Below are 25,598 nucleotides of genomic sequence, written 5' to 3' on the forward strand. Positions count from 1 at the left end.
CCCACAGCCGAACGTGGCAGTACCCATTAAAGGGATTCCTCTTCCAGCGTCACCATTTAAACTGTAGGAAGAAACTAAGGGCAGATCTGCTAATTGTTTCCTACAGAAGGACCTGCCAAATCCACTGCGCTGTTTGTGCCGCAGCTTTCACGTTGCACTTCTTTCCACACATGAAAAAGAAAGGGGTTTTGGACATTAAAACGATCGCCAGGGCTAGTCCCTCGGCAGCATTCCTTTCGCAGCAGGACAGCTGTACACAAAAATATTATTTACAGACATTTGTAATAAATCAGGCAGTTCTAAATGTGTCACCTCCATCCCGGCCATGAAAGCAAAGGGAGAAGAAAAAGTGCATTCACTCTTCCACCTTGCCGAGAGCTGTTTTTCTAAGGCAGGCCCGCGTCTCTGTGATGAAGTTCAAAATAGCAAATATTTGCATTTGCATGTCCCGATGCTGCAGTAAATATACAAAAGGGATGACATAAAGTCTCACTTTCCCTTTCATTCCAGCAACATCTGACAATGGTGGGACTCATGAAGCGGCAAGTGTCCCCGCTGCCCAACTTGGACAGCGGTCTGCTTGTGGCCTTTCGGACACGTTGGTGTTTTTCTAGGCCTGCAGAGTGGAAAGCCTAGGTTTTGTATTATTTTTTTGAGTTCCCTTGCTGTTGAGTTTTGAAGCTGCAAGGAAGAAAAAAGGACCTGTTATTGACCGGTGACTTCTCTATCAGTGAGGCACAGGAAAAATGACCAGACAAAACCGATTTGTTCCAAAAGACGGGCCCTCAGAAAAAGCGATAGCTGTAGCTTAAATCTATGTTTGCTTGAAAACGGAAATACGGCGGATTAGAAGGACCGCTAGAAGCAGCTCCAGAAAACTGTGGGTGGGACCACTGTAGCTGAGCTAAATCAACTTCAGAATGGAGTCAAAAGCTATGTTCCCCAGTCTATGGCCTTGCCTTTTGGTCCGAGAAGCAGAATTATGACAAGCCAGACTAGGAGTGTATTCAAATCAAATACTGCATGGCTGAGGAGCTCCCTTAATACTACTTGTTTTGTTTTGTATTAATGTTGAATATGACGTACTGCACAGGTAGTGATCAAAAGGCCTCGTAGGGAGCGGTATTTTTGTCTGAAAGTTTGGGAAATGAAGGAGTAGAACAGTTCCATATCTTGTCCACACTAGTGGCAGAATAAACTCTGGGTGGCTTTCCCCCATTGCAGTATCCTGCACTCCGGATTGTGGCTCCCCCCTTCAAAAAAGCTCGGTGGACTCCTGGCGCGGGCTACCCCAATAGCCTACTCCTTGGGCAATGCTTGCCAGTGCATTTGGAAAGCTGGTTTTCACATATGCAGTGCCCTTTCAAAGAGATTTTTTTTGCAGAAGTCATTATTTTGTATGCTTGGGATAGGAAAAAAGGACGGAACTAGATATCTTTTTCTTTTTGTCTTTTAGATGGTCACCATGTGTGGGAAATGGAAGCCAAAACCGACAAAGAAATGTGCAAGCCAGTAAGTCTGCCTTAAATATTTTAACATCAAAATGAAAAATATATATTGCCTTCTCCAGCACTGTTACTAAAGAGGGATTTCCAAGGCTTTGGCAATGTGTCTCCCCACTGAAACAGAACAAGTACTTAGGCCTCCCCTCCTGGAAATCTTTCTTTAATGGGAGCATGGGGTAAAAAGCCTTCACTGGAAGCTATCCCAAAAGTAGGAGACACCATTTGGAAAATATTTTTTCATTGTCCAGGATGGGCCAGCCCTGTCTGTTCATCTTCTGTCTTGCTGGGTCAGTTCTTCCCTCTGCTCCCAAAGCTATTTCTGATCATTTTCCTTGGCTTTTGTCTACCGTCGGCAGAAGCAATGTGACTCCTCTCACAGGAGATCAGCCCTATGGTTGGAGAAGCGTGGCTCCCTCAGCCATGACTATAAGTGGCAAATATGGCCACTGTTCCACTTCTGCAGGAATGTGTAACAGTGTGTTAGCTGCGAACCTGCTGCAGACATGCAGGCAAACAGTTTAAAGACCTCAGCTGAATGCAGTCCAGATGCTAAGACAAGCATGCCCTTTTATTCTTTCAAAAAGTGCCGAGGGAGGTCATAGCAGGTTTGTGAAAGCTGATGTTGCAGCTGTAACATCAGTGTAAGCGGCTGAGTTGTTCCTTAGCCCCATGCTGGAGCATTTGGTTCCTGACAGTGGAAGATCATCTACGCTCTCTCCATCCCTTCTTCCTGTAGGACTAGATGTTCTTGCAGGATCTCCCATCCACAGAAACTAGCATGCTTAAAACTTCACGAGTTGTTATATGAAAAAAACATTTCCCAGTAGAAAGTGGAAAAATTTGAATAATCACATGCCTGCCCTAATTTCCCTTTCAAAGGAAGTTGTGTAAGGGTGAGGTAGGCTGGGGATGACCTGCCAGCCCAGTGGTTGTGCTTTCTCCTGCTGAGTTCGAGACCACAATTTGATTATGGTCCCAGATTCTTGTCAGAGGCAGGAGAGGTAGAGCCTTGTCCATATGCAGTATCGTATTTGCTTTCCAAAGGGAAGAGGGGAAGACTAGTGATTCTATGAAGACCTGAGCCATGCTAAAATCTTATTTCCCTACTTCTGGAGTCCCTGGCATGGAGGACCCTGGGGGTGGCAGGAGACCATCCCTACCCACGAAGACCAGCAGTTCCCCTGCGAGAGTGTATTCCTCCTCCTTGTGAGCCTCCTTCTCAGGGTTAACATGTGAGTTGTGCCTTGACTTTCTGATTTGTTGCTTTTGCAGAACTCGTTGGTGGTTGAGATACCACCTTTCCGCAATCAGAGAATTACCAGCCCTGTTCAGGTCAACTTCTATGTCTGCAATGGAAAGAGAAAGAGAAGCCAGTACCAGCTTTTCACCTATCTTCCAGCTACTGGTAACAAAATATATTCCTTATCTCTGCTAGTAAAAATGAGAGATTATGTTGACTACTTACAAGGATACATGGCTCTAATAATTCTTTACTAACCTGAGTAATTTGGAGGTACACCTGGTGCTGTGAAATGAGGGTGAGAGTCAAACCAGGAGGGCTGCCTTTCTCTCTGCTGCCCATGCAAGAGACCTTCCTTCCCTGCAGATGATTTTCTTTTGTATTGGTGGCAGGGACCTGTTGGAACAAGGACTTTTTCTGCTTTTGGGAGCTGAAGAGCCCCAGCACACACTCACAAGTGTAGCCACAAATTGTGAGTGTGCTGAGCTCTGTGATAGGTTGCTGTCAACCCTTGGTGTGACTTTGTGGCCCCAGAGGGTACATTGCGGTCCAGAGAAGGGCAACGAAGCTGGGGAAGGGTCTGGAGCACAGGGCTGACGACGAGCGGCTGAGGGAGCTGGGGGTGTTTAGTCTGGAGAGGAGGAGGCTGAGAGGAGACCTCATCACTCTCTACAACTGCCTGAAAGGAGGGTGCAGTGAGGGGGGTGCTGGGCTCTGCTCTATAGTAACAAGTGATGGGACAAGAGGAAACAGCCTCAAGTTGTGCCAGGGGAGGTTTAGGCTGGATATTAGAAAAAATTTCTTCACTGAAAGAGTGATCAAGCATTGGAACAGGCTGCCCAGGGCAGTGGTGGAGTCACCATCCCTGGAGGGGGTCAAGAAACGTGTGGATGTGTTGCTTCGGGACATGGGTTAGTGGGTTGAGTGGTGTTGGGTTGACGGTTGGACTTGATGATCCTTGAGGTCTTTTCCAACCTTAATGATTCTGTGATTGCATTGGAATTCACACCACAGCATTGTACACGTGCTGGGCTCTGAGCTGGAGGTGGTGTGGGGATCCAGTTATCCTGCAACCCCTCTCTCTTGTGCCATGTGAAAATGGTGATCCTGGGGAGCAATGAAAAGCACAATGTGGGTGGAGATCAGAGTACTCCGTATAAAATACTTCATGTATAGGAAGTGTTCAGAAAGATGGGTGCCAGTTTATTTCGGAAGCTTATATCGGTGGCTGTGAAGTGACAACAAAGTACTCATGCTAACTGAATTCCAGGCAGGCTTGTATGATTTTAACAGCAATTAGGTTTAGATTTGTTTTTTTAAATACGAAATGGCTCTTTTTCTGAGTACACTTTTTGGGGGAAAGTAGGAAGAAAGGGTGTTTGTTTTGTTGTTGTTTTGGAAGGAAGAGGAATTAGAAAAATGATGAGGTTCATGCTTTTTTGTTGACTTTCCAAGTGAAATAGTCCTTCTGAGGGAAATTCCCACAAAGCAATACTTGAGCCATGTCACATGACTTGAAGAGTCCTGCCAACTTTTTGCAGGTGAAATCCCGTAACATACACATTTGGAATTTCACCCAGTTGGCTTGCATGCACTCCAGACTTTTATCAGGACTTTCATGTAGAATAAAAGCACAGGAAACCTGACATGGGCAACGGACTGCTGATGGCGTATGTGCTGCGTAGCCGTGCTTCACTGAGCCAGCTTACTGATGCAAACCTCATCCCCAGTGGGTATGTCTGTGTGTATTTAAAGATTGTTAATCTCTTCAATTAGAAAGAAAAAGAGTTGTTATTCTCTTGCACAACACTTTTCAGCAACAAAACTTTGTTGGAGAGGCCAACAGGTGTTGCTGTGCCACTCAAGTTCCCATCACAAGTATTTCGAATGCATGCTTGTTGTTCACTGCTGCTTGTTGAGCAGCGTCTTTCCTCTCCAGCCTTCGCACAGGCCTTTTTTTTACCATTTTATTCTAAACCATGGGAATAGTATTCACTGCTGCAAAGTTAGGATTAGGGTTAAGGTTAGGGTTAGGGTTAAGGTTATGCTACCACCATTCTGAGTGTGAAACATTTGATGTTTCATTTGATGGGAAGTGATGGGAATAGCTACCAAGTGACAGACAGCAGACAAGCAGCCCAGGAGTTATTCTGCAAAGACATCTTTAATTATGGTAATGGTTGAAAACACTGGGAATCTTGTTTGGTCTGCTGTACTGATTTAAATTCCAGTGAAATCTTTTTGATCCAGTCTAGGGAAACCTGAAAGAAAAAATATAACACCTGAGTAGGGGAAAGGGAAGCAGGTATTGAATAGTAAATATGCCTTCCCCCATTCTTATTTGGTTCTCCGCTCATGTTCTCTTAATATATATGTACGTGTGCATGTAGGTAATTGAAAAACATCTTACGTTCTTTGCAAACTCTCTCATAACAGTGGTAAGAGTGAATGTGCTTCTACAATCATCAGAATTAATAGTGTAGTATGTTGTTATTATGCCTGTGTTGCAGCTGTAAGGTTTTGCCCTTAATTGCTGGTGGTTGTTTCCGTCGCACCTTTCAAAGATAGATGCAATCACCTTGGCTATGTATTCAGAAACCATGTACAATGACTGAATCAGTCATCTCTTGCTGGTGTACTTCTAGGAGGCATTTTAGAATGTCCCGCTTTGTTTTATTTCAGTCACAACTTTATTTTAATGTTTCAAGACATTGTAGAAAACCGAAGTTTAGCTCATGAAGAAGAAAATAGTTGAGGCAACAATCACTGTGTGATAAGGGTAAAAAAAAAGTGAAGGAGATAAGCACTGTTCTGGTCCAGGTAACACTTTGTCTCTTGTAAATCCCATGAACATAGAGGGTGTAGGTTTTTGACAAGCAAATGTCAGAGTGATCATCAAGTCTTCAGATGCGATTTTGCACAAATCAGATGGTATCCTGTAAGCTTCTTCTCCTTCTCTGCTTTAAGACTAGTCAAAAAACTAACATTTCAGTGCCTACCATAATTTTCCAGGTATTTCTGTGCATGAGGGATCTTCTAAAAGCTGCATGACGCACATTATTTTACAGCTCAACTGGACTGTGCCGAAGCAAAATGCTGCACGTGGACTAAAGCCTCAATATTGTGTGAGCCCACTGGCCACGCTTCTGGGCTGGACCTGGGCACGCGCAGACGGTGCAATCAGCGGGAGAGCCATGGGCTCATGGTGCGGTTCCCATCCCGACTGCAGAGCAATAGGGTTGGTTTTTTTCCTGTAGCTCCTGTTTCTCCTCATTCCCTAGGGGAAAACAGCCAGTGGATCCAGGGACACGTGGCCTCACTCATCCCACCTCCTGTGGATGGTCCTATAGCATCTCCATGGAGTACGGCTCTGTGACTTGCAGCCAGCAGAAGCTGTCCTCTCCAGCAGGGTGTTAACGGTTTCACCACCGTAAGGCTTCTCCTGTGCTGCAGAGATATGGCAGGATTGTACTTTTCCTCTGTGTTAGCTCAAGTGTTTTGCAGAGCAGGGACTTACTTGGTGAAGACAAGTTCCTGCTTCAGAAAGAAGAACAATGCTGTAAAAATGAAAATCTTACTGCTCTGTAAATTAAAAGTTTAAATAACAAAACAAAACAGAAAGTAGAGGCTTCACAAATGAGAGACAGGGTCTGGAAAACGGGCTTGCTTAAGGCTTTGCCTTGGGACAGACCATAAACCTAAGGACTCATAATCCACTTTTAATTTAAATTTTGATTTACTGTTCTGCTGAATTTGAGCAACCCCCGAATCCTGTTTTAGCCTATATTGTACAGAAATTACTGTAATGACATTTATTTTTAGTATTGCTTCAATATTCTATCTACATCGTTAAGCAATTGCATATCATTTTTGTCCTGGAGCCCGCAGGCTGTAGGCTCTTGAGACTCCTCCCCAGGCATGCCTGGAACAGAAACATAAGTAGCTTCCGTACTGTTCTGGCACAGGTGAATTCCTGCAGCTCCTACGGTAAGTACTAATATGTTTTGCATTGCCACATCCCATCAGAGTGTGAAGAGGAAGGCACAGGACTGGATGCTACAGCCAGGAGTCTGAGCAAAGCAGAATGAGCAGACGCTTGGATATTCAGCTTTTAAAGTCCCTCCACCACTGCAGCTCTGTGCAGGTGTGCTCTGCAGCAGAACATTTTGGAAAAGTATTGGTGAAACCCTGCGTTTGCGAACCCTACCCTCTAGAAAAACGTTTGGTTTTCATTTCTGTTTATGACTGCTTATCATTTTGCTTCTATGAATTTATTATGCCATTGGCCTAGGTGTGCATTTCAAACAGGAGGAATAGCCTTCTGAGCTCACTAGATGTAGGCAGCAGCATTTGAGGTAGAAACTAACCTGAAGAGGCTGAAGAAGCACACAAGCAGTCAGATGTGTGCTGTGGTTCCAAATCCTGTGCTTTCATCTGCTAAGAAGGCTGAAGGAGATCTCCAGCTCAGAAGACTTTAAGCAACACACTGAATGATGGGGGTTAGATATCTGTTTATTCAAATTTCTTTTAAGTAGGTACATCAAAATAGAGGAAATGTGTTCAAGAACTTATTTTTCACAGATAGGAGTGAGTGCTCTCTGTGATTTCTGTTGTCTAGTGAATATATCAAGAGTGGTGAACATAGAAAAGTTTTTCTTTGAATTTTATTTAGACAAGTAGTGATATTTGACTAAGCAAAGACAGGCAAGTTTGTCTAGGAAATATTTAATAAGATGGAAAAAGGAAAGTTGATGCGTTTCTTTTACTGGAATGAAAAATAACGCTGTTGTGAAGAGTTGATGATGAAGTATTTTCCGTTTCTGTTTATGTCAGGCTTCTCAATTGTCAAAACATTATTAAAAAATCGTTTCACTACTTCTAGTATTTATTCAAATAGTGTTGATCTGCTGGACAACTTTTATTTGGAGATCCATTTCTCCACTCCTAGGGCCAGATTTCCAAGTGCACAACCTACCCTCGCAGAGCCAGCCTTGCTGCAGGTTCTTCGCCTCCCTGCCGTCACCTGCACAAGCCCCAGGGTGCTGAGCTTCTCTGAAAACCCGGCCACATAGGCAAGTGGCTTGTTGGGGACAGAGCTGCGCTGAGAGCCTGCCTGTGGTGGCTGGAACAGTGGCCCAGGCTGCCCAGAGAAGCTGTGGATGCCCCATCCCTGGAGGGGTTCAAGGCCAGGCTGGATGAGGCTTTGGGCAACCTGGGCTGGTGGGAGGTGTCCCTGCCCATGGCAGGGGGTGGCACTGGATGGTCTTTGAGGTCCCTTCCAACCAAACCTCTCTGTGATTCCATGACAAGCTGTGCCTCAGTACTGTTGTTCGCAGCCCAGCGGTGCAGAGGGGAAGCAAGTTCTCAGTGTGCTTCTGAAAAGGGTGAGCTGTGCTCACCACGCATGGCTGTCAGCAACCCCCTAGCTTCCTGCCCCTGCTCTAAAATTATCTCCCACCCACCTTACAGATGAGTACAATCAGCAGTTTTCTAGTGATTGCACGGAGCAGCCATGCCTCTGTTTCACCTCGACTCTTCCGCCCCCAGCTCACTCTCTGAGTTAAAAGGCGACATCCTCCGCCTTAGCCGAAAAAAATAAAATGAGGATGCAAAGCATTGCGGCTCTAATGTGACACAGAGCATGGCTTTTGCTGATCATCCCCTGACACCTCTCACCTCTTGCGTATTTGTTTCATTTTCATGCTGGAGGCCAGCAAAATTATTAACCTAGCCATGTCTGCAATTTGGGGGCAGTTGGGGAAGTGGTGCCCAATTCTTGGTGGCACCTTGCAGTCAGCCTGGGGAGCTGGAGGAAGGGGCATGGAAGTCAGGAGGAGCACATCATGCCCAGGCACAACCCAGCCTGAAACCTTGGACCTGCTGGAAGTGTTTCCATCCAGCCCAGGATGCAGCCGGGCTGCGGATCAGGGCAGGGCAACAGGAGGGACGGGGTGGGGGAAAGGTTGGCCCCAGGGGATTTTTTTTTTTTTTTTTTTATTTTAGGTGAAAATATGAATCATTGTTGCTTATTTTTCCACAATGTGCTGTTAGAGTTTATTCTATTGTGGCAGCTGGGTGGCTGATCATTACTTTTGACATTTAACAGAGTACGAAAAAGCAGGCGAGATTTTGTCAGAGTCGTGTTTCCATTTAAGAGGATGACAAAATCCATCATTTCTGGGCGCATCAGCCCCTCCGCTCCCTTCCAGCAGCCACTCCTGGTCTGCGGCGGAGCAGAGGAGACACACATTGTGCTCTCCAGCGTTACGCCATCAGGTGCTTCTGCTCCTGGTTGCTTGGTCTCCACTAGAGCTTTGTCCAGGTGACATCCTATTTCAGCCACCGGCCAGAGCCTAGCCAGCTGCATCCAACCTGGTCTCGATCGTTGGAGGCGAAACTCTGCCTCGCTGTGCGGTGCTCCGTCTTCATCTGGAAGGGCCAAGAGGAGTATCACCTTTCCTTTCGCAGGTGTGATGTCCCTGGACAAGCACTGTATGGGAGCCCGACCTGCAGGCTCCGTTGCAGGAGCAGTGGTCACCCGCAATAGTTAACTCCCGGTGCATAAAGTTGTCTTTTGGCAGTACCTCCCTCTTCAGATATTCCCTTTCAGACAACAGAACCCAGCCTGTAGTTCCAGTCACTGAACCCCTCTCCCTCCCTTATTTCTCAGTGATTTCACATCTGTACATTAGCAAGCACGGGGCTTTAGGATCTTCCGATTAGCTTAAAAGCCAAAAGGTAAAACTTGTGTGAGGGAGAATGGGGTCTAGAATTACATGGGCTGGATTACAGGAGATGCTTATTTTTGTTCTGCTCGAGCGGCTGATCACCATAATTAATCTAACCCAGTGATTGAGCCTAAAGGGGATGTGGTGGTGGTAGCTGCTGGGGGTGAGGTGCGTGGGTGAGGAAGTGTTTTCCTGGCTGTGGGAGGCACTGCATCCATCTCTGAAGACAAAGACCATGTCAGAGCTTCCCGCAGGACCGCACCTACACTGCTGCCTTGCAGGACCCCTGCCTCAGGGTCCCCTCCCGCTTCCCTATTCTCCCCCCCTTGTCAGGAGAGCAGGAGTAATGTCAGTGCTGGTGCTGTAATGTTGTGCCCCATCGTCAAAAAAGACCTCACCCCAGCGAATTTTGACACATCTGACAGGAATGGCGTAGAAAGCCGTGGCAGCCTGGGCGTTGGGCACAGTTCAGCCTCCAGCTCAAGGCAGCGGTGGAGCAGGGTGCTGCACCCTGGGAGCCGGAGCAGAGCAGCCCAAGCAGGCGTACCATGGGACGTGATTTGTCCTTTTCAGCATTGTAGGATTAAATAAGGTGTTATGAGGGAAAATTAATGGTACCTTTTAAGAATTTCCCCTTTTCTCTTGAAAGAAAGCTGATGCGTATTTTCTGTACTAACACAACCCAAATGCTTTCCACCTGCCTTCCATCCTCCCCACCCCGTTTGGCAGTGTCTGCACCAAGCTACCATATATAATCCTCTGTCTCATAAATAGGCATTGAATAACCTAATAGTTTAACAGCTGTTGAAAAGCATTTAGTAAATGAGTTAGCTGGAAAGCACTTTTCTAATCAGATAATGGCACTGTCCGAGATTATAGGCTGAGATGGATGCGCAAGGCGTCCATCTCCCTGGAGGCTATTCTTGTAAAAAACTCTACATATGCATCTGATCCCATAAAAATATACACACATCAACCCAAAGAGGGCAGGCAGGCAGGCCTGTGTTAGAGGCAGTCCTCCCAACGAGCAGCAGTGGTAACAGTGTACCAGCAGGAGAGCGTTAGTGAGTGCAGATGCTTGCGCAGATAAAGGCTGCGATCGCACATGGGCTGCCTACAGCTTCTTGATAACGTGGGGCAACCTTTGTTTCGGAGTAACCGTGCCCTGGTTTTATTAACTGAAAAGCAAAGGCTTGATAGTAGCTTGACCTTTAAGAAACGTTTGGGTTGAGTTGGTGCCTAGGGAGCAATATCCAGCTCAGGGACAGTGCCTGCAAAAGGCCCTTGTGGTGACTGTCTCAGGAGATCCCTGGGGTTGAGTGCCCATCCCTTGTCACTGAGATTGCCGCTACTGCAGATACGTTGGCAGGTAACAAAAAACAGGGGGATTATCATTTCTGAGGGCAACCGGCCCATTGCCTCTCCCCAACACCAGATGCCTCAGAGCCAGAACGCGGGGTGAGGTCCTCACTCCACTAAAGCCGTCTGGGTCCAGGCGGTGCTGCCACAGTGGCCAGGATTTTGTCCTTGCACAAATGCAGAGTGGCTGAGCTGTACATGGAGATGTGTCCGCGTCCCTAACCATGTCTCCAGCTGGCCAGCAGCAGAGCAGCCGTTGGGATGGTTTGTGCAGCATCTGCTGAAGGAACGTCTGGGTTGTGGTCAGGAGGGTCTGCCGCCTGACTGCAGACTGACCGGAGGATTTCAAAGGCACAAATGGCATTTCCAAGTTTAGCTCACTAACAGAGATCCAGCCGTCTAACCCCTTGTTGAAAGTCTCATCCCAAATTCTTACCAATTGCGAGACTTTTTGTCCAAAAGTTGAAGAAATGTGTGTGTACACATGATGAAAAAAGTAGTGTTTTGGTTTTCATATGCTAAGCAAAATCTGTGTGCTGGTGCCAGGGAACTACATCATAGTCTGCACTGTGAAAGGTTGCTGTTTTGTTTGATAGGTTCAATCAAGCTTAAGGGTAAAATAAATATATTGTGGTGCTGTCAATGTCTGCATTGATAATACTACATGGAAATGGGAATTTGTTAGTTTAATGTTAATCAAGATAAACATCTGTTTAGTTTATATGATTATATTTTCTCAGTTCATGTATTTTAATAGCACGCCCCCCAAAAAAAGATTAAAAACCCATCTGGATTGGTAAAGTGTAAAAGCAAACAGACTTGTTAGAATTGTCCAAAAATACATATAATTTATATTCAAGCACTTTCTGACTCCCTTTACTGAATGTCCATGATTTATTATTTTTTTTCAGGGTTTGATATATTAACTTTTTACCTGCTAGAAAGGCCTTTCATTTAAACATGGGCTTGCAGAACTGGCTGAAATATTTCTCCCAGATTCAGACCCACACAGAAGGACCATTGTCTTTCATCCGGTGCCTCAGTATGATGTCATAACCCTGGTCTCTCTGAGTAAGAAGCTTTGATTTATAGCCAGGGCTGCTGCCAACGCGTGGTTCTCAGAACTTAATATTAAATTAGATGACATAATGACATGAGTCCAGAGTCTAAGAAGGCATCATCGAACCACTGAAAACCAGTTAGCACAGATTAAGTTGCTTATCAGACTAATTTAGAACTGTGAGCTCTGTCATATTTTAATATTCAAAATTGAGGACTATTTAAACTTCTGTCGCCCAACCTGGTAGTATCATAGCATCACAGAATGGTTTGGGTTGGGAGGGACCTTAAAGATCATCCAGTTCCAACCCCCCTGCCATGGGCAGGGACACCTCCCACTAGCCCAGGTTGCTCAAAACACAATACCCATATTTTAAAGAAGCTAATGCATTGTGAAGTAATAAACGTTTAAAATTCACCGTACGAACCAAACTTGCATTCATATTTTTCTTTTTATGGCAAGGGCCCGATCCTTCGTCAAAGTAGGGTCTCTTAAATGAGTAACGTAACGTACGAGGCTGAGTAAATACTGCATTATCTTTTCTGTTCACAATTTCACAAATTCTGGCTTCATTGCTACACTTTATTATTGGCAAATCTCAGTGTACAGCAAATTTCAGCCACGGTTTTTCATTCTAACCAGCTGAGGGTCTGCAGGACTGAGTGTTATCTCAGCACCATGGAGCAGCTTTGAGGCAGAATGCTTGTTGCCATTTGATGTGGCTGTGCTGAATTGAAGAAATAGGCTGGTTTCTGCTAAAAGTGCTTGCAGGTTCTGAGCAGCTGTAGGGCTTTCCAGTTACTTGCTGGTCCAGGCCTGCTGTGTGACTGATGGTGTGTCTTTCAGCTGGGAGCTTCTTACCAAGTCATCTAAGGTTTGAAATATTTGAGATAAAAGTGAGTCAGGCTAATACTGTTCTCTGTTAAATATTAATCTGGAGAAAATTGACTGTACTCTATCACGACACATCTCCCTGTGTGAAATATTCGAGTGATGGTGGGAATGGGTGTGTGTTACGGCAGCTACCTTGCCATGCCTCCACAGGGGATGCGTTTGAGTATGAAACCGCTTTTTCTAGCTCGAGCCTGTAAAGATTTGCAGTTAATCGAATGAGTGTCAATAGGTAAGCAGTGAAACTAGTCCCCAGCTGGCTGGTGATCAGCCCTGCTGCTCTGGAGGAGCCCACTGGGAGAAGAGGGTGAAGGTGGGCATGGAAAGTTTGTGTCTTCAGCTGCTCTGAGCCAGCTGCAGCTGCTCGCCCCAGCCGAGGGTCTCAGCCCCCCCAAAGGGCAGTGAGACAGTGGGTAGGGGATGTTAGGAACAGGTAGCCTTATTACGGGCAAGTCTTTTAACTTGTTTGAGTAGTGCTGTAGACACTGTGATGCAGGTGAGTAGGCAGCGAGCACAGGTCCAGGCTGTTCCTGCGCTGGTTTTGGAAGGTGTGCGTGAAATAGCCCCAGCTCCTGCCTTGGGCCCTCTGCAGCCCTTTGCAAAGTGGAAGTGAATGGTTGCCCTTTTAAAGAAAGAATATAAGGTGATTTACACCAACTTTTGACGCATTCGAAGTATTTCCAGAACCACCAGGAGGTCAGACCCACAGCTCATTTGAGTTGAGTTTGGAAATGCCAACACTGGCAGAGTTTTGGCCTTTGATACTCCATTTGGTGAAGTTACATAGGCTGGGGAGAAACAGATGCAGGACAGTGTCACAAATAAACTGTTAACTGGTGTAATGTAGCAATTTGCCATATAGCTGGCCTCCACAAGTCAAGTAATACAGGTATACATGTAAAATACAAAAGTTGAGGTCTAGCCAGAAAGGGAAGTGTTAATGTCTTATGTCTCTGCTGACATGCTCAGCTTTGCAAGTCTGATTCCAGATCATCTGGGTCGTTAGTAATGGTTTCTCCAGGGAAAAAAAAAAATCCCACAGAGCTTCCTTCTCCAAACTGGTACCCTGTGAAGACGTTTACACTTCTTTAAAGCGGAGTGAGTGGCTGCCACCCCAGCCTGGTATACGCTCCGTCTGCTGGCTCTGCGCAGTGTTAGGTGGCTATACAATTGGCAAAGCACTGGGAAATCAGATACAAATCCCTTCACCATTTCAGCATTAATATTTTTTCTGTCTTTCAGTGTGATATCTATTCTAGCTATGGGATTAGCATACAAACAAATTATATGATGTTTAGCAAGGGGAGACTTTTTTACTGTGTTGAAAAAGCACATTAAAAAAGGTAGTGGAGACAATTCAGTTGAACACGTTCGGACACATCAAGCCTAAGTTCAGGTAGTATCTGTCCATTTAAAGACCATTTATTTCCCATTACATGAAATAACTGATGCTCAGAACTGTCAGGTCAGAGTAATTCAGGGGGACAGTGTAAACAGATATCAAATAATGTGGAGGTCCCACTTCATCTCATATCCCTTCTCCTTGTTTCCCTCTGCGGCTGCCAGCCTGCCATCAGCAAGCGAGCTGCTGTGACTTACCCTGACTGCTCCTATAAACAACACCAGTCTCCGTTTTCCCTCTGAACAATGAATTTATGGGCATCCAGGAGTGTCCTTGGTTGCTGTCACCATCTCCAAGAGAGTTTTTGGCCTAACACGTCTGGAATAGAGTCCCTCCCACCCACCAGTCCTTCACCCAGTGCAGAGTAGGGCTTACTGGTTATCGCCTGTTGGTTTGCGGCAGGTGTATTTCAGTGTTGCAGCATATGAAAACAGGTTCCCAAAACAGATTATGGCCACTAATCAGACCTCCAAATGGCATTGCTTTTATAAAGAAAAAATTCAAAGTGGAGTGACAAAGAAGTGCCTGGTAAACCAAGCCGCAAAGATGTGCTGTAGAAGAGCTACAATGAAAAATCAGCCTGAGGTCAGGAACCTGCCATCTTTCAAGCCTCCAGTGTGCCCGCCACCAGGGCTATAACCCTTCCTTAGCTTATAACAAGTCAGACAACTCCAGGGGTTTATTGGAGTCAAATTGCCAGTGGTTGAGGTTGGAATTATTTAGCACAGGTGTTTCTATAACAGTGATATATTGGGAAAATTCAGTGTTCAACAACCATCATATTTCCATCTGTGCAGCGCTTAGTGCTAGTATCGTGAACGTAATATAAAACATGTGAGAATATTTGCTAGCTCAGGAACTTGTTAAAGGTATTTTCTTACAATATCTGAGCTCCTATGTTTATCTAGGTGCGTTTCTTTGGTCTTGCGTTTTCATAAAGGGTGTGATACTGGTTTTATAAAGCTGTCACCGAACCTGGAATCTGCTTCTCTGCAACCAAATGCTTTAGTAGCCCTGCTAGCCAGTGTGCAGCGCATGAGCAGGTGAAAATAAGATTATGAGGAATCCAATGGCGGTCTGTTATCCTTAGCACATTCATCTTGAGCAGCACCTGTGCATCTGTTACATATATAGACGTGTTTTTACTAGGGGTGCTAGAAATCTTGAAACAAATGTTGCGAGCATCTATATGCAAAAGAACATAAAAGAAGCAAAGTTAACAAGAGGCTAGGGGACTGTAAAACAAGGGTAGTGAAGTGCATTCACCAGCAGGAGAATTTGTGAGTGTTAAAAAGAGGTTTTATATGTACACGTGCGTTTTGAGGGATTCAAAAGACTCATATGCGGACATAGTAATGGCTGGAGAATGTATAAGGGTGTTTGTAAAACACATGCAAATAAAAATACAGTCAGAGACACACAGCACACATGTGCTCTGAGCTGAGTTGTGCAAAGATGTTTCGTTAATAACTTTGTGCCACAACAGGTTGGTTATTCTGATATTCTGAAAGATATTCTCTGGTGTCATCGTAAGTTTCCAACAGCACCTTCAAGTGACAACTGTTCATGTGGATCTCTTTTAGGGAAAACCGCTGTGCATCCATACTCAGTTGTTGTATGGGATAGAGTTGCATCTGGCTAGAAAAAATACAACTACAGACTAGCTTGGCCCTATTATTTATAGTTTTCCTGATAGAGAAAGGGGGTGTCTTTTAGCTGTGCACTGCATATGTTGTAGGAGAACCAGCAAAGGCACCTCTTTCTGATTTGAGAGAGAAAGCCCATGTGAAGACACTTTGATTTGAGGAAGGATCTCTTCTGTGATTTGAGAAAGCAGCTCTAGGTTTGTCATGACTGGGTTGATGTTCATAGACCATCATCCATGTGCTGGTGGTATTTAGAGACATGGCTTGACAGCTCAATTGGAGCCTCTTTTGGGACAATGGGTAAGGCAAGCAGAGGTCTAGAACAGGAGTCCGTTTTTCTTAGTAGCCAGAGAGGGAGTTAACATTTGCTAGGAGCTGGCATTAGCAGTTTGTATCTGACTAAGGGTCACTGAGAGCTGGATGCAGCTTCTTGCATATTTTACACCCATTGGCTGGTTAGTAAGATTAAACACAATCATGTAAAAACTGAATAAATCAAATCCTACTCTTTCAAAAATACCCTCGTAATTGAAAACTTCTTGTACGTAGTTTGTCATACATCTTTTCAATTTTACTTTCACTGAATGCTGAAAGCCTCATCTCTACCTTATTATGTTCCAGTTTACTGAATGTGCAGACATTTATCAAATGGGCCATCAGTAGCCATAGAAATGCAGTAGTATATCCAAGTTAAAATTCTTGCTTTGATTACTACAAATCCATGGAGCCCTTGGGTCCAAAGCTTCCACTGAAGCACAGCTATTTGCAAATAGATTTTTATAGCACATTAGTGCTGGAGGAGAGTCCAAAGAAAATAGTCCTTTTCAATATTAGAACCAGCTGCGACTTTCTTGTGCTGATGACTCATTCATTTTTTTTTTTATAGGGTGGGAGAACTAGGCAAAAGACACACAGAGTCTTATTCAAGACGTTGTTTGTTTTGCAAAGGGTATCCTAGCCACAAGCCAACTTGATCATACCAATACGCAACTCATGTTTATTTAAAACTTTTTTCTTTTAACAGTTCCAATTATAAAAACAGAACCCACAGATGACTATGAGCCTGCTCAGACCTGTGGACCAATGAACCAAGGCTTAAGCCCTCTCTCTAAACCATACTACGGCCAGCAGATCATGATGCCCCCTGATCCTGGTTCGTGCCTGGTGGCTGGCTTTGCCTCCTGTCAGCAGAGAAACGCCGTGATGTCACCCTCTCCCAATGCAAGCCCCAAGCTGCACGACCTTTCGTCCTCTCCTTACAAGTGCATCCCCAACCCGGGCCACAGTCACCTCGGACTTCCGCAGCCCGCTGGAGGTGTCCCCACCATACAGGAAGTGCCAAGGTCTATAGTTGTGCACCCAAGCTCCCCCGAGCAATCATCTCACATCATGCTGCAGCCGCAGGTGAGTCAACATCTGAGCAGTAGCTGTCCCCTTGGTTATCAACAAACACTCTATCCCAACAGTCCCTCTTCTCCAGTTCCATCTGTTACCCAAGAGCCAACCTATTTGCAGTCCTGCAGTCCAACTCACTCATCCATAATGGGTCAACAGCAGCAGCAACTGCCGAAGGTTCACAGAAATGAGTCTCCAACAACCCAACCACTGTCATTGCCAGAGTTGCATGAGGAAAGTAATCATAATTTGGCCCCTATTCCTGTAACGATCAAGCGAGAACCTGAGGAATTGGACCAGATGTACCTGGATGATGGTAAGTCTTCCACAGCATAGGTTTGCCTTCAACCATGTTGCTCTATCAGTGAGTTCCCTTAACCCCCTCCTCCTTTTGAATCCTGGTGGAAGAAAGTTCAATTAACAGCCTGGTGGAATGGTGCAGACTTTTGCTTGGATTGTCTCTATATGGGAAAGGGCTCTTTAATTTTGTTTGTGATAATGAAACCATGTTATCTAAGCATTAAATGCTATTGGTTACCGTAGAGCTAGCTGCATGACTGATAGTTATGTTGCAATAATCTTAACCGTATGGTCTTGGCTTATACCCATGCCAGTGACCTATGGAACTGCAGTGAAAACATATTTAACATTGTCCGTCCATAATGCAGTGAAACGTCTGATGTGCAAATCTGTTCACTGGAACTAAATTATAAACTGCTCCACTTCAGTTGAGAAGGTTCAAATTAAAAATGGAGGCACATCTTTCCACGTAACTTGTCAGTCTAATGGTATCTAACATTAAGACTACATTTTTTTCCATTCTTATTGTGGACTTGCTGCTGCGCTTTTTTTTTTTTTTTTTTTTTTTGTAAGATTCTGTATGTATATGTATTCTATACACACCATTGAAAAGTTAAAATGCTGTGATGAACTTGTCAGACTCCAGTTTCCAAAGATTTATTAGTTGAACATAATAAAAGGGGTAATCTGGAATTTGATTATGTGACCCCACTGAACTGTGATTTAGCACTTGCTGCTAAGTATCCCAGTAGAATTCTGGACCCTACCTTAATGCAGTATGTGAGTTCCCTTCCAATAGCTGCATAACTTTATATAACATACCATGTTATTTGAAGAAGAAATGCCTTTGAAATGTCTGCATTGAAAGTAATTGGTGCCAAGGAATGTCTGAATGTGATTGTCTTTCAGGGAGAATTTAAAGACAATTCATTGCACTGTTTTTAAGAAAAGGACATTTAGTCATTCTATTTTAAACAGCATGATACTCCCTGAATTAGGATTACAAATGAATGTTTTGGAGTTTGAGTAGCAGCCTTTTGATTTTCAACTCCAGGAAAATGGTTTTCCTTAACAGAAGTTATTATTGGTTACATGATCGACAGGTCTAAGGAAATTTTCCTAATTAGGAAGTTCACTTCAGTTCACTGAAGTTTTGCACAACACATCTTTTGTGACAAGGTTTTCTTCATATAGCGTGCATTTGTACCACTTATCTATGCTGTAAGGAGCAAGATTTCAACAAACCAAACATGAAATGCACACAAAAATGAAACAAAAAGCCATGCCCAAATTTTGGTTTTGAGAGAAACCAGAAGTTATCTAGGGAAGGAGAAGAATACAGATAAAATCTGAACCTAATCTATAGCTGTCTTTCTAGAAAGGCACAAGAAATGCGCACTGTTTCTGCCTTACCTCTCCAAACTCCAGCAGCCACTGCTCTGACAGTACTGTGAGAGCTGCCTTTGGCTGGTCTCTGCTGGAGAGGTGGGACTGTGGCTCAGGGGTGAAGGGTGAAGCTCCTTAGCCATGTCTACTTCAGGTTTCTCCTGGAGGAACAGAGGAGCTTTGCTACCACATGGACTGAGAGGGAGATTTTAGTTTTTTCAGCAATTTTCATTCTCTGTGACAAAGCATGAGTGGTTTAGTCTTTAACCCCATCTCCTTTCCATCCCCTCCTCCGGACACACACAGACACCAGTCCTCTGACAGAGAATGAGAAGTAATTCTAGAAGCTACCGTATACATCTGCACTGATACTAAAAGTTGACTTTGAAGATCTCCTCAGCTAGCCAAATTCAGATATACTTCCCTTTGGCATCCAGCAGGCTCTCAGAATCGTTCTGTAGCTGACCACAAGAACTATAGACCAAGAAAGAATTCATAGGCATAACAGTCATAGTAACAATATATAATGTAAAAAAATTAACTTACGTAGTTCTGAAAAAGTAAACACCACCAGTTCCCTCTAAGGGTGGCAATCAGAAATGGTAACCAGAGGAAGTCCACACTGATTCTTAGGGTTGTCTCAGGGGTCATACTGATGGAGCGTAACCCACGTGAGCTGCCCTTTCCTCTCTGTGCCTTATCTCACTGGCTGAAAAAAAAGGTCATACACTCTGTGTTTTGTGTTGGCAAAATGAAGCCCTTGTAGAAATCAGGAGTGGACTACTACTGTCTTCTTATTTGTTTCAGTATTTGGGGAGCCAGGAGATAAAGTATGCAGCAGAGGGGCTAAAGGCAGGAAGCATGTCTTGTGGGAGTTGTGTTGGCCAAGACCCTCTGTTCAAACCATGCAGAGCCCTGGCGTGTCTCAGACACACAGCACAGGAGCACAAAGTCGTGAGCCAGCCTGGAAGCCCGTTCAGGTCTATGCTATACGCCTTCCATGGAGGCAGCATTGCACTCAACCTGATCTAACTGCAGGCTCCCAAGGGAAGGGTGGCCTCCATCCATCTTGCCCTTAGCCACATGTTCTTGCTGTTTCCTTTGAGTCATATCCATTGATAATGGAGTGGCAGAGCGAGCTAACGGAAAATTGACCTGCCAAAAATAGCCAAGCCCATGTAGTTTTCCAGTGGGTCACCCCATGGAACCACATCCCCCAGGTCCAATGGCTGGGTCCAGCCCACGAGAGGGGCAGGAAGCCTGTTGCTGGGGGTCAAGGAGTGCAGCAGGACTGCTCTGGGTGGCAGCAGCTAGAGTAAGTGTGACTTAAAGCCACATCTGGTGTCATGTTATCCTCCCCAGCAACTATCAAATCTGCTCATCCTGTCGTAGTGAAAAATCCCCTCCTCATCGTCACCTAGAAGGATGCCATCTGGGCTGCCTCCTGCAGTCTCAAAGGGCAGTTTGGCCGCTACGGTGACTACCTGGAAACCGCCAGTAATTGCTCCTGGTGTTCCCGATAGGTGCTGTTCACTGCAAGGCAAAGCACTCCACATATGCAGTGCCTTTGTGCCTGGTGCCGTTTCGTTCAGACCTCTGGCCATAACTGTGGAGTAAAGGAGAAAATGGGTTTTGCAGAGTGGCTCATACGGAATAGGAGCAACTCATTTGTCATGTGCTTGATTTTTTTGGAATGGGAACTTTTAAGCCATCACCATTGTTTCTTGTTGGTATCGTGTCCATCTTTAAGTGTTTTCCTTGTTGGAGGAGTGGGTGGGATGTCTGTGCTTTATGACATTTTGTGACATTTCAGTATTCTGAAACCCAGAATATCAAATCAGACCCATGAGTAAGGACAGTTACACTTTTCTTTTAAATAGATTGCTACTCTACCTCTTTATAATTTGTTGTCTCACTGATTCAGTTCAGATCCCTTCATACAGCATGATTTAAACTTTTTTTTGTACTTTTTCAATCTTTGCACCTGTGAACAACAGGAAAGACAGAGGGACATCAGATGTACTTGACTGCTTTCCTTGCCTGCCAGTCTAAGTATACCAACTCTTCCCCTCATTCCTAAAGAAATTGAAAAGTAATGAAATACTTTAATGACATTAAAAATTAAATTCTCAAGCCATTAAAAAAGTGTATCTTCATGGTGTCTTATAGGTATTTAATACCTCCAGTTTTACCTGAAGGTGCTTAGGAAGCATGTGGTATAGACGTCTCACTGGGACTACCAGACAGATAAAATATCTAACTGGTTATGCCAGATTATATCTGGTAAAATTTTGGTTACTTGTTTACCACTTTGGGGAGATTTGATTTATGTATCTAATATACGTATAGCAATCTTGGACCAGGTATACACAGACTTTTTTTTTTTTGTTTCAGCTTATGGGATCAAAACAATATTAATTCCTTTTGGTCTGGAGTATCTCCAAATATAGACCATCTATACTGCAGAGTATAGATGGAAAAAACTAGTCAGTAAGTTTGTATAACTATATATCCTGTAGATGACATTTTTCTGCTTCAGTAATGGTGGGCAGCTGAAGTGATATAAAGGGAGCACCCAGAGAGACTTCCATTTTGGCAAATAAGTTTTGGTCTTGGCAATCTGGTTTTAAATCAAAATCTACAGTAGCCACCTGGGCTATTCATTAAACATGCTGTCCATTTCAGTATGTGAATAGATGATTCAACATGTAGAACGTATTTAAAACTCCCTCTGTAAAGTGATACCTGATATATTATGGCTGTGCTTTTGGTACTGAAAGGTATCTGGCGTGTGTACCAGCACTCAGTCCAAATGATTCTGAGTTAAACCTCATAACAAAGATTATGGCTGACTCACTTTGCTGCTTTCACAGCAAGATTTGATTAAAAGCGGTTGAAATGTGACATTTGTGCCTAGGTTTGGTCCTTTGCAGGAGCCCATGGCCCTTTGCAGACATCTCACATACTTATGGGACTACCAGACAAGTAAAATATCTAACTGGTTATGCCATATTATGGCTGGTAAAATTTTGGTTGCTTGTTTACCACTTTGGGGAGGTTTGAGTTATGCATCTAATATACATATAGCAATCTTGGGCAGGGTATAAACAGACTTTTTTTTTTTTTTTTTTTTTTTTGTGAGGGGGTGTCTCCTGAGCCCCTCTTCTGGCAAAGGCCAGAAGCTCTTGCAGGAGCCTGCAGGGCACGGGGGCACGCTGGCAGAACACGCCAGGGCTGGTGCTGGCTCTGGGTGCATGTGCCACCCCTGCCCTGGACAGCGGCGGTTATGTGACATTCTCCTTTCAGATCTACCCGAGGAGTAGCGTGGAGCACGAGGGTGGCGGAGCTCATGGAAAATCCTGAGGCAGGCAGGTTTGAGGGACCTCTTCAGCAAGTGTCCAGGGAGTAATTGCTTTTCAGAGAAAACATTTTATCCGGGGATCGATGAGTCATGATGTGCTGTACAGCCCTTGGGGTGTGAGGTGGAATTAGCCTTGCCCGAAGAGATGGCCAGTCTGGGGAACCTACAAGCTGCTGAGAACTCTTCTGGTCCATTGAGCCAGTCGTTCTCTCAAGGGGATGTGGAAGTTTGCCTGATTTAGATCTCACTTTTAAACGTGCTCCTCTCTCCGACCCTCTGTCTAGGACTTGGGTCGAAAGCTGTGCTAGCCTGCTCTGGAACTAATCCTGCTTCTCTTCTCTTTACCAGGGCAGCTCAGGTAATTTTTTCCCAATTTTAACTGCTTTTCTTGGTGGTTGAAGAAACCCTAAGCCAGAGGTGGCGGAGTATAAGTTCACACAGCTTTCAGGATGTTCAGGCAGCTGGGAACTGGCCAGGCTCACAACAGGAGATGCTAAAGGTGACTTGAAATCACCTTCCTTATCCCCATTTCCGTTTCCTGGACCTAGTGTAGCCTGGGTGGAACACAGAACTGAGCTCCAAATATTTTATTTCACCAGGATGGAGAGAGTTTAATTAGGCGTGTTAATGCCAAGAAACATTTTTCAGGTTTTAACTGGCACTCCCACAAGCTATTACATTTTTTTACCTGCAGCAGAATGACAATCAGTTGTGAAATTATTTCCTGCCGTTAGAAACATCAAAGAAAGCAGTTTTCATTACAGATTAAAATGAAGTTATTTTGAAAAAGCAAGGGGGAAACACATTGGTACCAAGAAGAAAAAATGCATTATTTATGTTCTCAGCAGATTTCAAGGTGTACTGTACGTGCTGTGATCCCATTTGTTATATTAATGCACAGAACTTTACAAAAGCTGTTTTTAATTGAAAGCAAAGCAGCATCCTGGAGGATTCTTTAATCAAGGTGTGCTTGAGTCCTGAAGCTGAAGAAGATCTTGGCTTCTTCAGGCTTTTCCTGGGTTCTAATCTCAACGTTTTGAGTTGCAATCCCAGCCACGTTGAAATCAGCAGCATGCTCCCATTGCTGGCAGTGGGGCCACGGTTCCACCCGCCGTCGAAAAAACTGTTTTCCAGAACACCCCGAGTCCTGTGTAGGAGCCAGAACTGGAATAACAATATCTGAAAGACAGATCTCTTGTCTGAAGTTTTGTATATTAATTCAGCCTCCTTCTCTCCACACAGACGCTTTCATAAAGGTCTCCATCCTGAACCTGACCTGGTCGGATCTATACATCTTTGTGTAGTAAGATGAAAATACCTAGGCCATAAGGGAAGGTATCTGATGTTTAGATATGTGGCTAACAGAAAGTATCAGAACCACATCATCATCTTTTTTAAAACAAGGAGGCTTTTGTTCTTGTGATTGTCTTTGCACAGCTGTGAGTTTTATAGCGCTGTGCCAATGAATGCAGTCATTGCGACTTTTATTTGACTCTGAAAAGGTAAATTGGGAGCATTAAGCCCCCAATAAGTATGTAAAAGTGGCAAAACCACAGGTAAAGTGTTACTGAAAGCTGCAGCCCTGCCAGCCATTTCATTTTAAACATGGCTCTTTTAAAAATAACTTTTGCAGTAAAAGCTGTAACTCCTGGATGTAATATGAGCTATTGCTAATGTCATTCCCATGAATTGCTTACAGTGTTGAACTGTTAGATGTCTGACAAGTCCATATATCTCCTATACAGTATATATGAAAGTTTTTTGCCTCTAAACCATATGTTCTTTTTTTTCACTCCTCTATATTCTTCAAATGCGCGTGGTTTGGTGATATAGTTTATTTGAACAGGAACCATAGCAGACAGAATTATTCTTTTGCTGAAATGTATCCTTTTTCGTACATCTCAGCTCCATGATTAAAGCGATTGGCTCTCGAGGCATTAAGTTTAGTCTGCTGCTGCCACAATTATGCCTTTGAAAACTTCTGAGTGCACTCAGTGATTTCCAGTAGTCCAGATGTCATTAGAACAACACGCAGGTAGTCTGCAAAGACCAGTAACACTGTCTACACTTCAGTCTGGCTTGGGCGAGCTTTTCCCTTCCTCCCTCTTGGCCAAGCCTCACAGCTCTGGGAGAAAACAAATAGCTTTCCTCATGGAAAGTTTTACTTAATCTGGCGTGGTGCCTGAGCCTGGACCCTCCTCGCCTCTAACGATGATTGAAAGTGTACATGCTACCGTGATAAAACATGCTGAGTCGTTAACATTTGGGGCTTGGGTTGTACGCGACGAGTAAGGGAGGACCGGAGTGATGTGTTGCAGTCAGACCTTGGGTGGACGTGCACGTCTGGGCTGGAGGGGTATCCCGTTACACGAAACCGTGCACCCACGGGATGGGGTGTTGCTGTTTCTAGCGGGTTTGCTGGATCGGGTCTCCCTGGTGACCCACCAGAAGAAAGCCCCAGAAAAGCAGCCGACTGGAGTACATATCACTCCCGGTTTTCTCCAGTCCCAGGTGTGCAGTTGCCCACAGAGCAGACCTGCCTGCCTCTTAGCTGCTGTATGCCATGAAATCTAGCAGGGGACTTTGCTTTCTTCTAACATCAGCACTTAGATATCCAGGGAGGTCATAGAATCATTAAGGTTGGAAAAGACCTCAAGGATCATCAAGTCCAACCGTCAACCCAGCACCACCCAACCCACTAACCCATGTCCCCAAGCACCACATCCACACGTTTCTTGAACCCCTCCAGGGATGGTGACTCCACCACTGCCCTGGGCAGCCTGATCCAATGCCTCATCACTCTTTCAGTGAAGAACCCAGGCTTTCAAGGAGGCGTCTGGTCCCTTCAGAGAAGTCCTGAGTACCTGCACATTCATGCAGTGATGGCAGACGCTGGTGGAGTGGGCAGAAGGCTGGCCAGGTGGTGGGAAAGCTGCAGAAATCCGCAGGCAGTGCTTTGCCATGTTTTGATACTCGAGAGTGTTTTTAGTGTTGGAGACCCAGCATTTGCTGGATGTGCATCTGCATGCTCACCTTTGCGTTGAGCGTTGTGAGTCAGGTGTTCAGCTGCAGTCACGGTGCACCCCTTCTTCCCGGCGGAGAGCCAGCCTCACGCTGCAGCCCTGCCAGCGGCTGTGCAGTCAGCTGGGGAAGAAGTCACTTCTCGCTCCCATGCCTGATTCATTCTCCTATTTCCATAGTCATGGCTGTTGGCATTGCTGTTTCAAATGGTAAAGGTTTTGTGGTTTATTTTTCTCTAAAAGTTTTCCTTGGCAATTGGGGGAAAAGAAGTTGCTGGTAGGACAAAGGAAGAGTTTGCTTTGGT

At 44.8% G+C, this 25,598-nt stretch overlaps 1 protein-coding gene across 1 annotated transcript; it reads left to right on the forward strand.

Moving 5' to 3' along the window:
* Nucleotides 1-510: 510 nt before the first annotated feature.
* Nucleotides 511-24,784, forward strand: LOC104464488 (nuclear factor of activated T-cells, cytoplasmic 1-like; the record flags this gene model as incomplete). The annotated part of the gene is made up of 5 exons (XM_010077208.1): nt 511-598; nt 1,457-1,512; nt 2,778-2,910; nt 16,856-17,546; nt 24,579-24,784. Coding segments are annotated over 5 exons (1,174 nt in total), but the record flags the coding sequence as incomplete, so codon positions are not given.
* Nucleotides 24,785-25,598: the final 814 nt, after the last annotated feature.

The sequence above is a fragment of the Pterocles gutturalis genome, unplaced genomic scaffold (genome assembly GCF_000699245.1).
Source record: "Pterocles gutturalis isolate BGI_N339 unplaced genomic scaffold, ASM69924v1 scaffold27918, whole genome shotgun sequence".
Lineage (NCBI taxonomy): Eukaryota > Metazoa > Chordata > Aves > Pterocliformes > Pteroclidae > Pterocles > Pterocles gutturalis.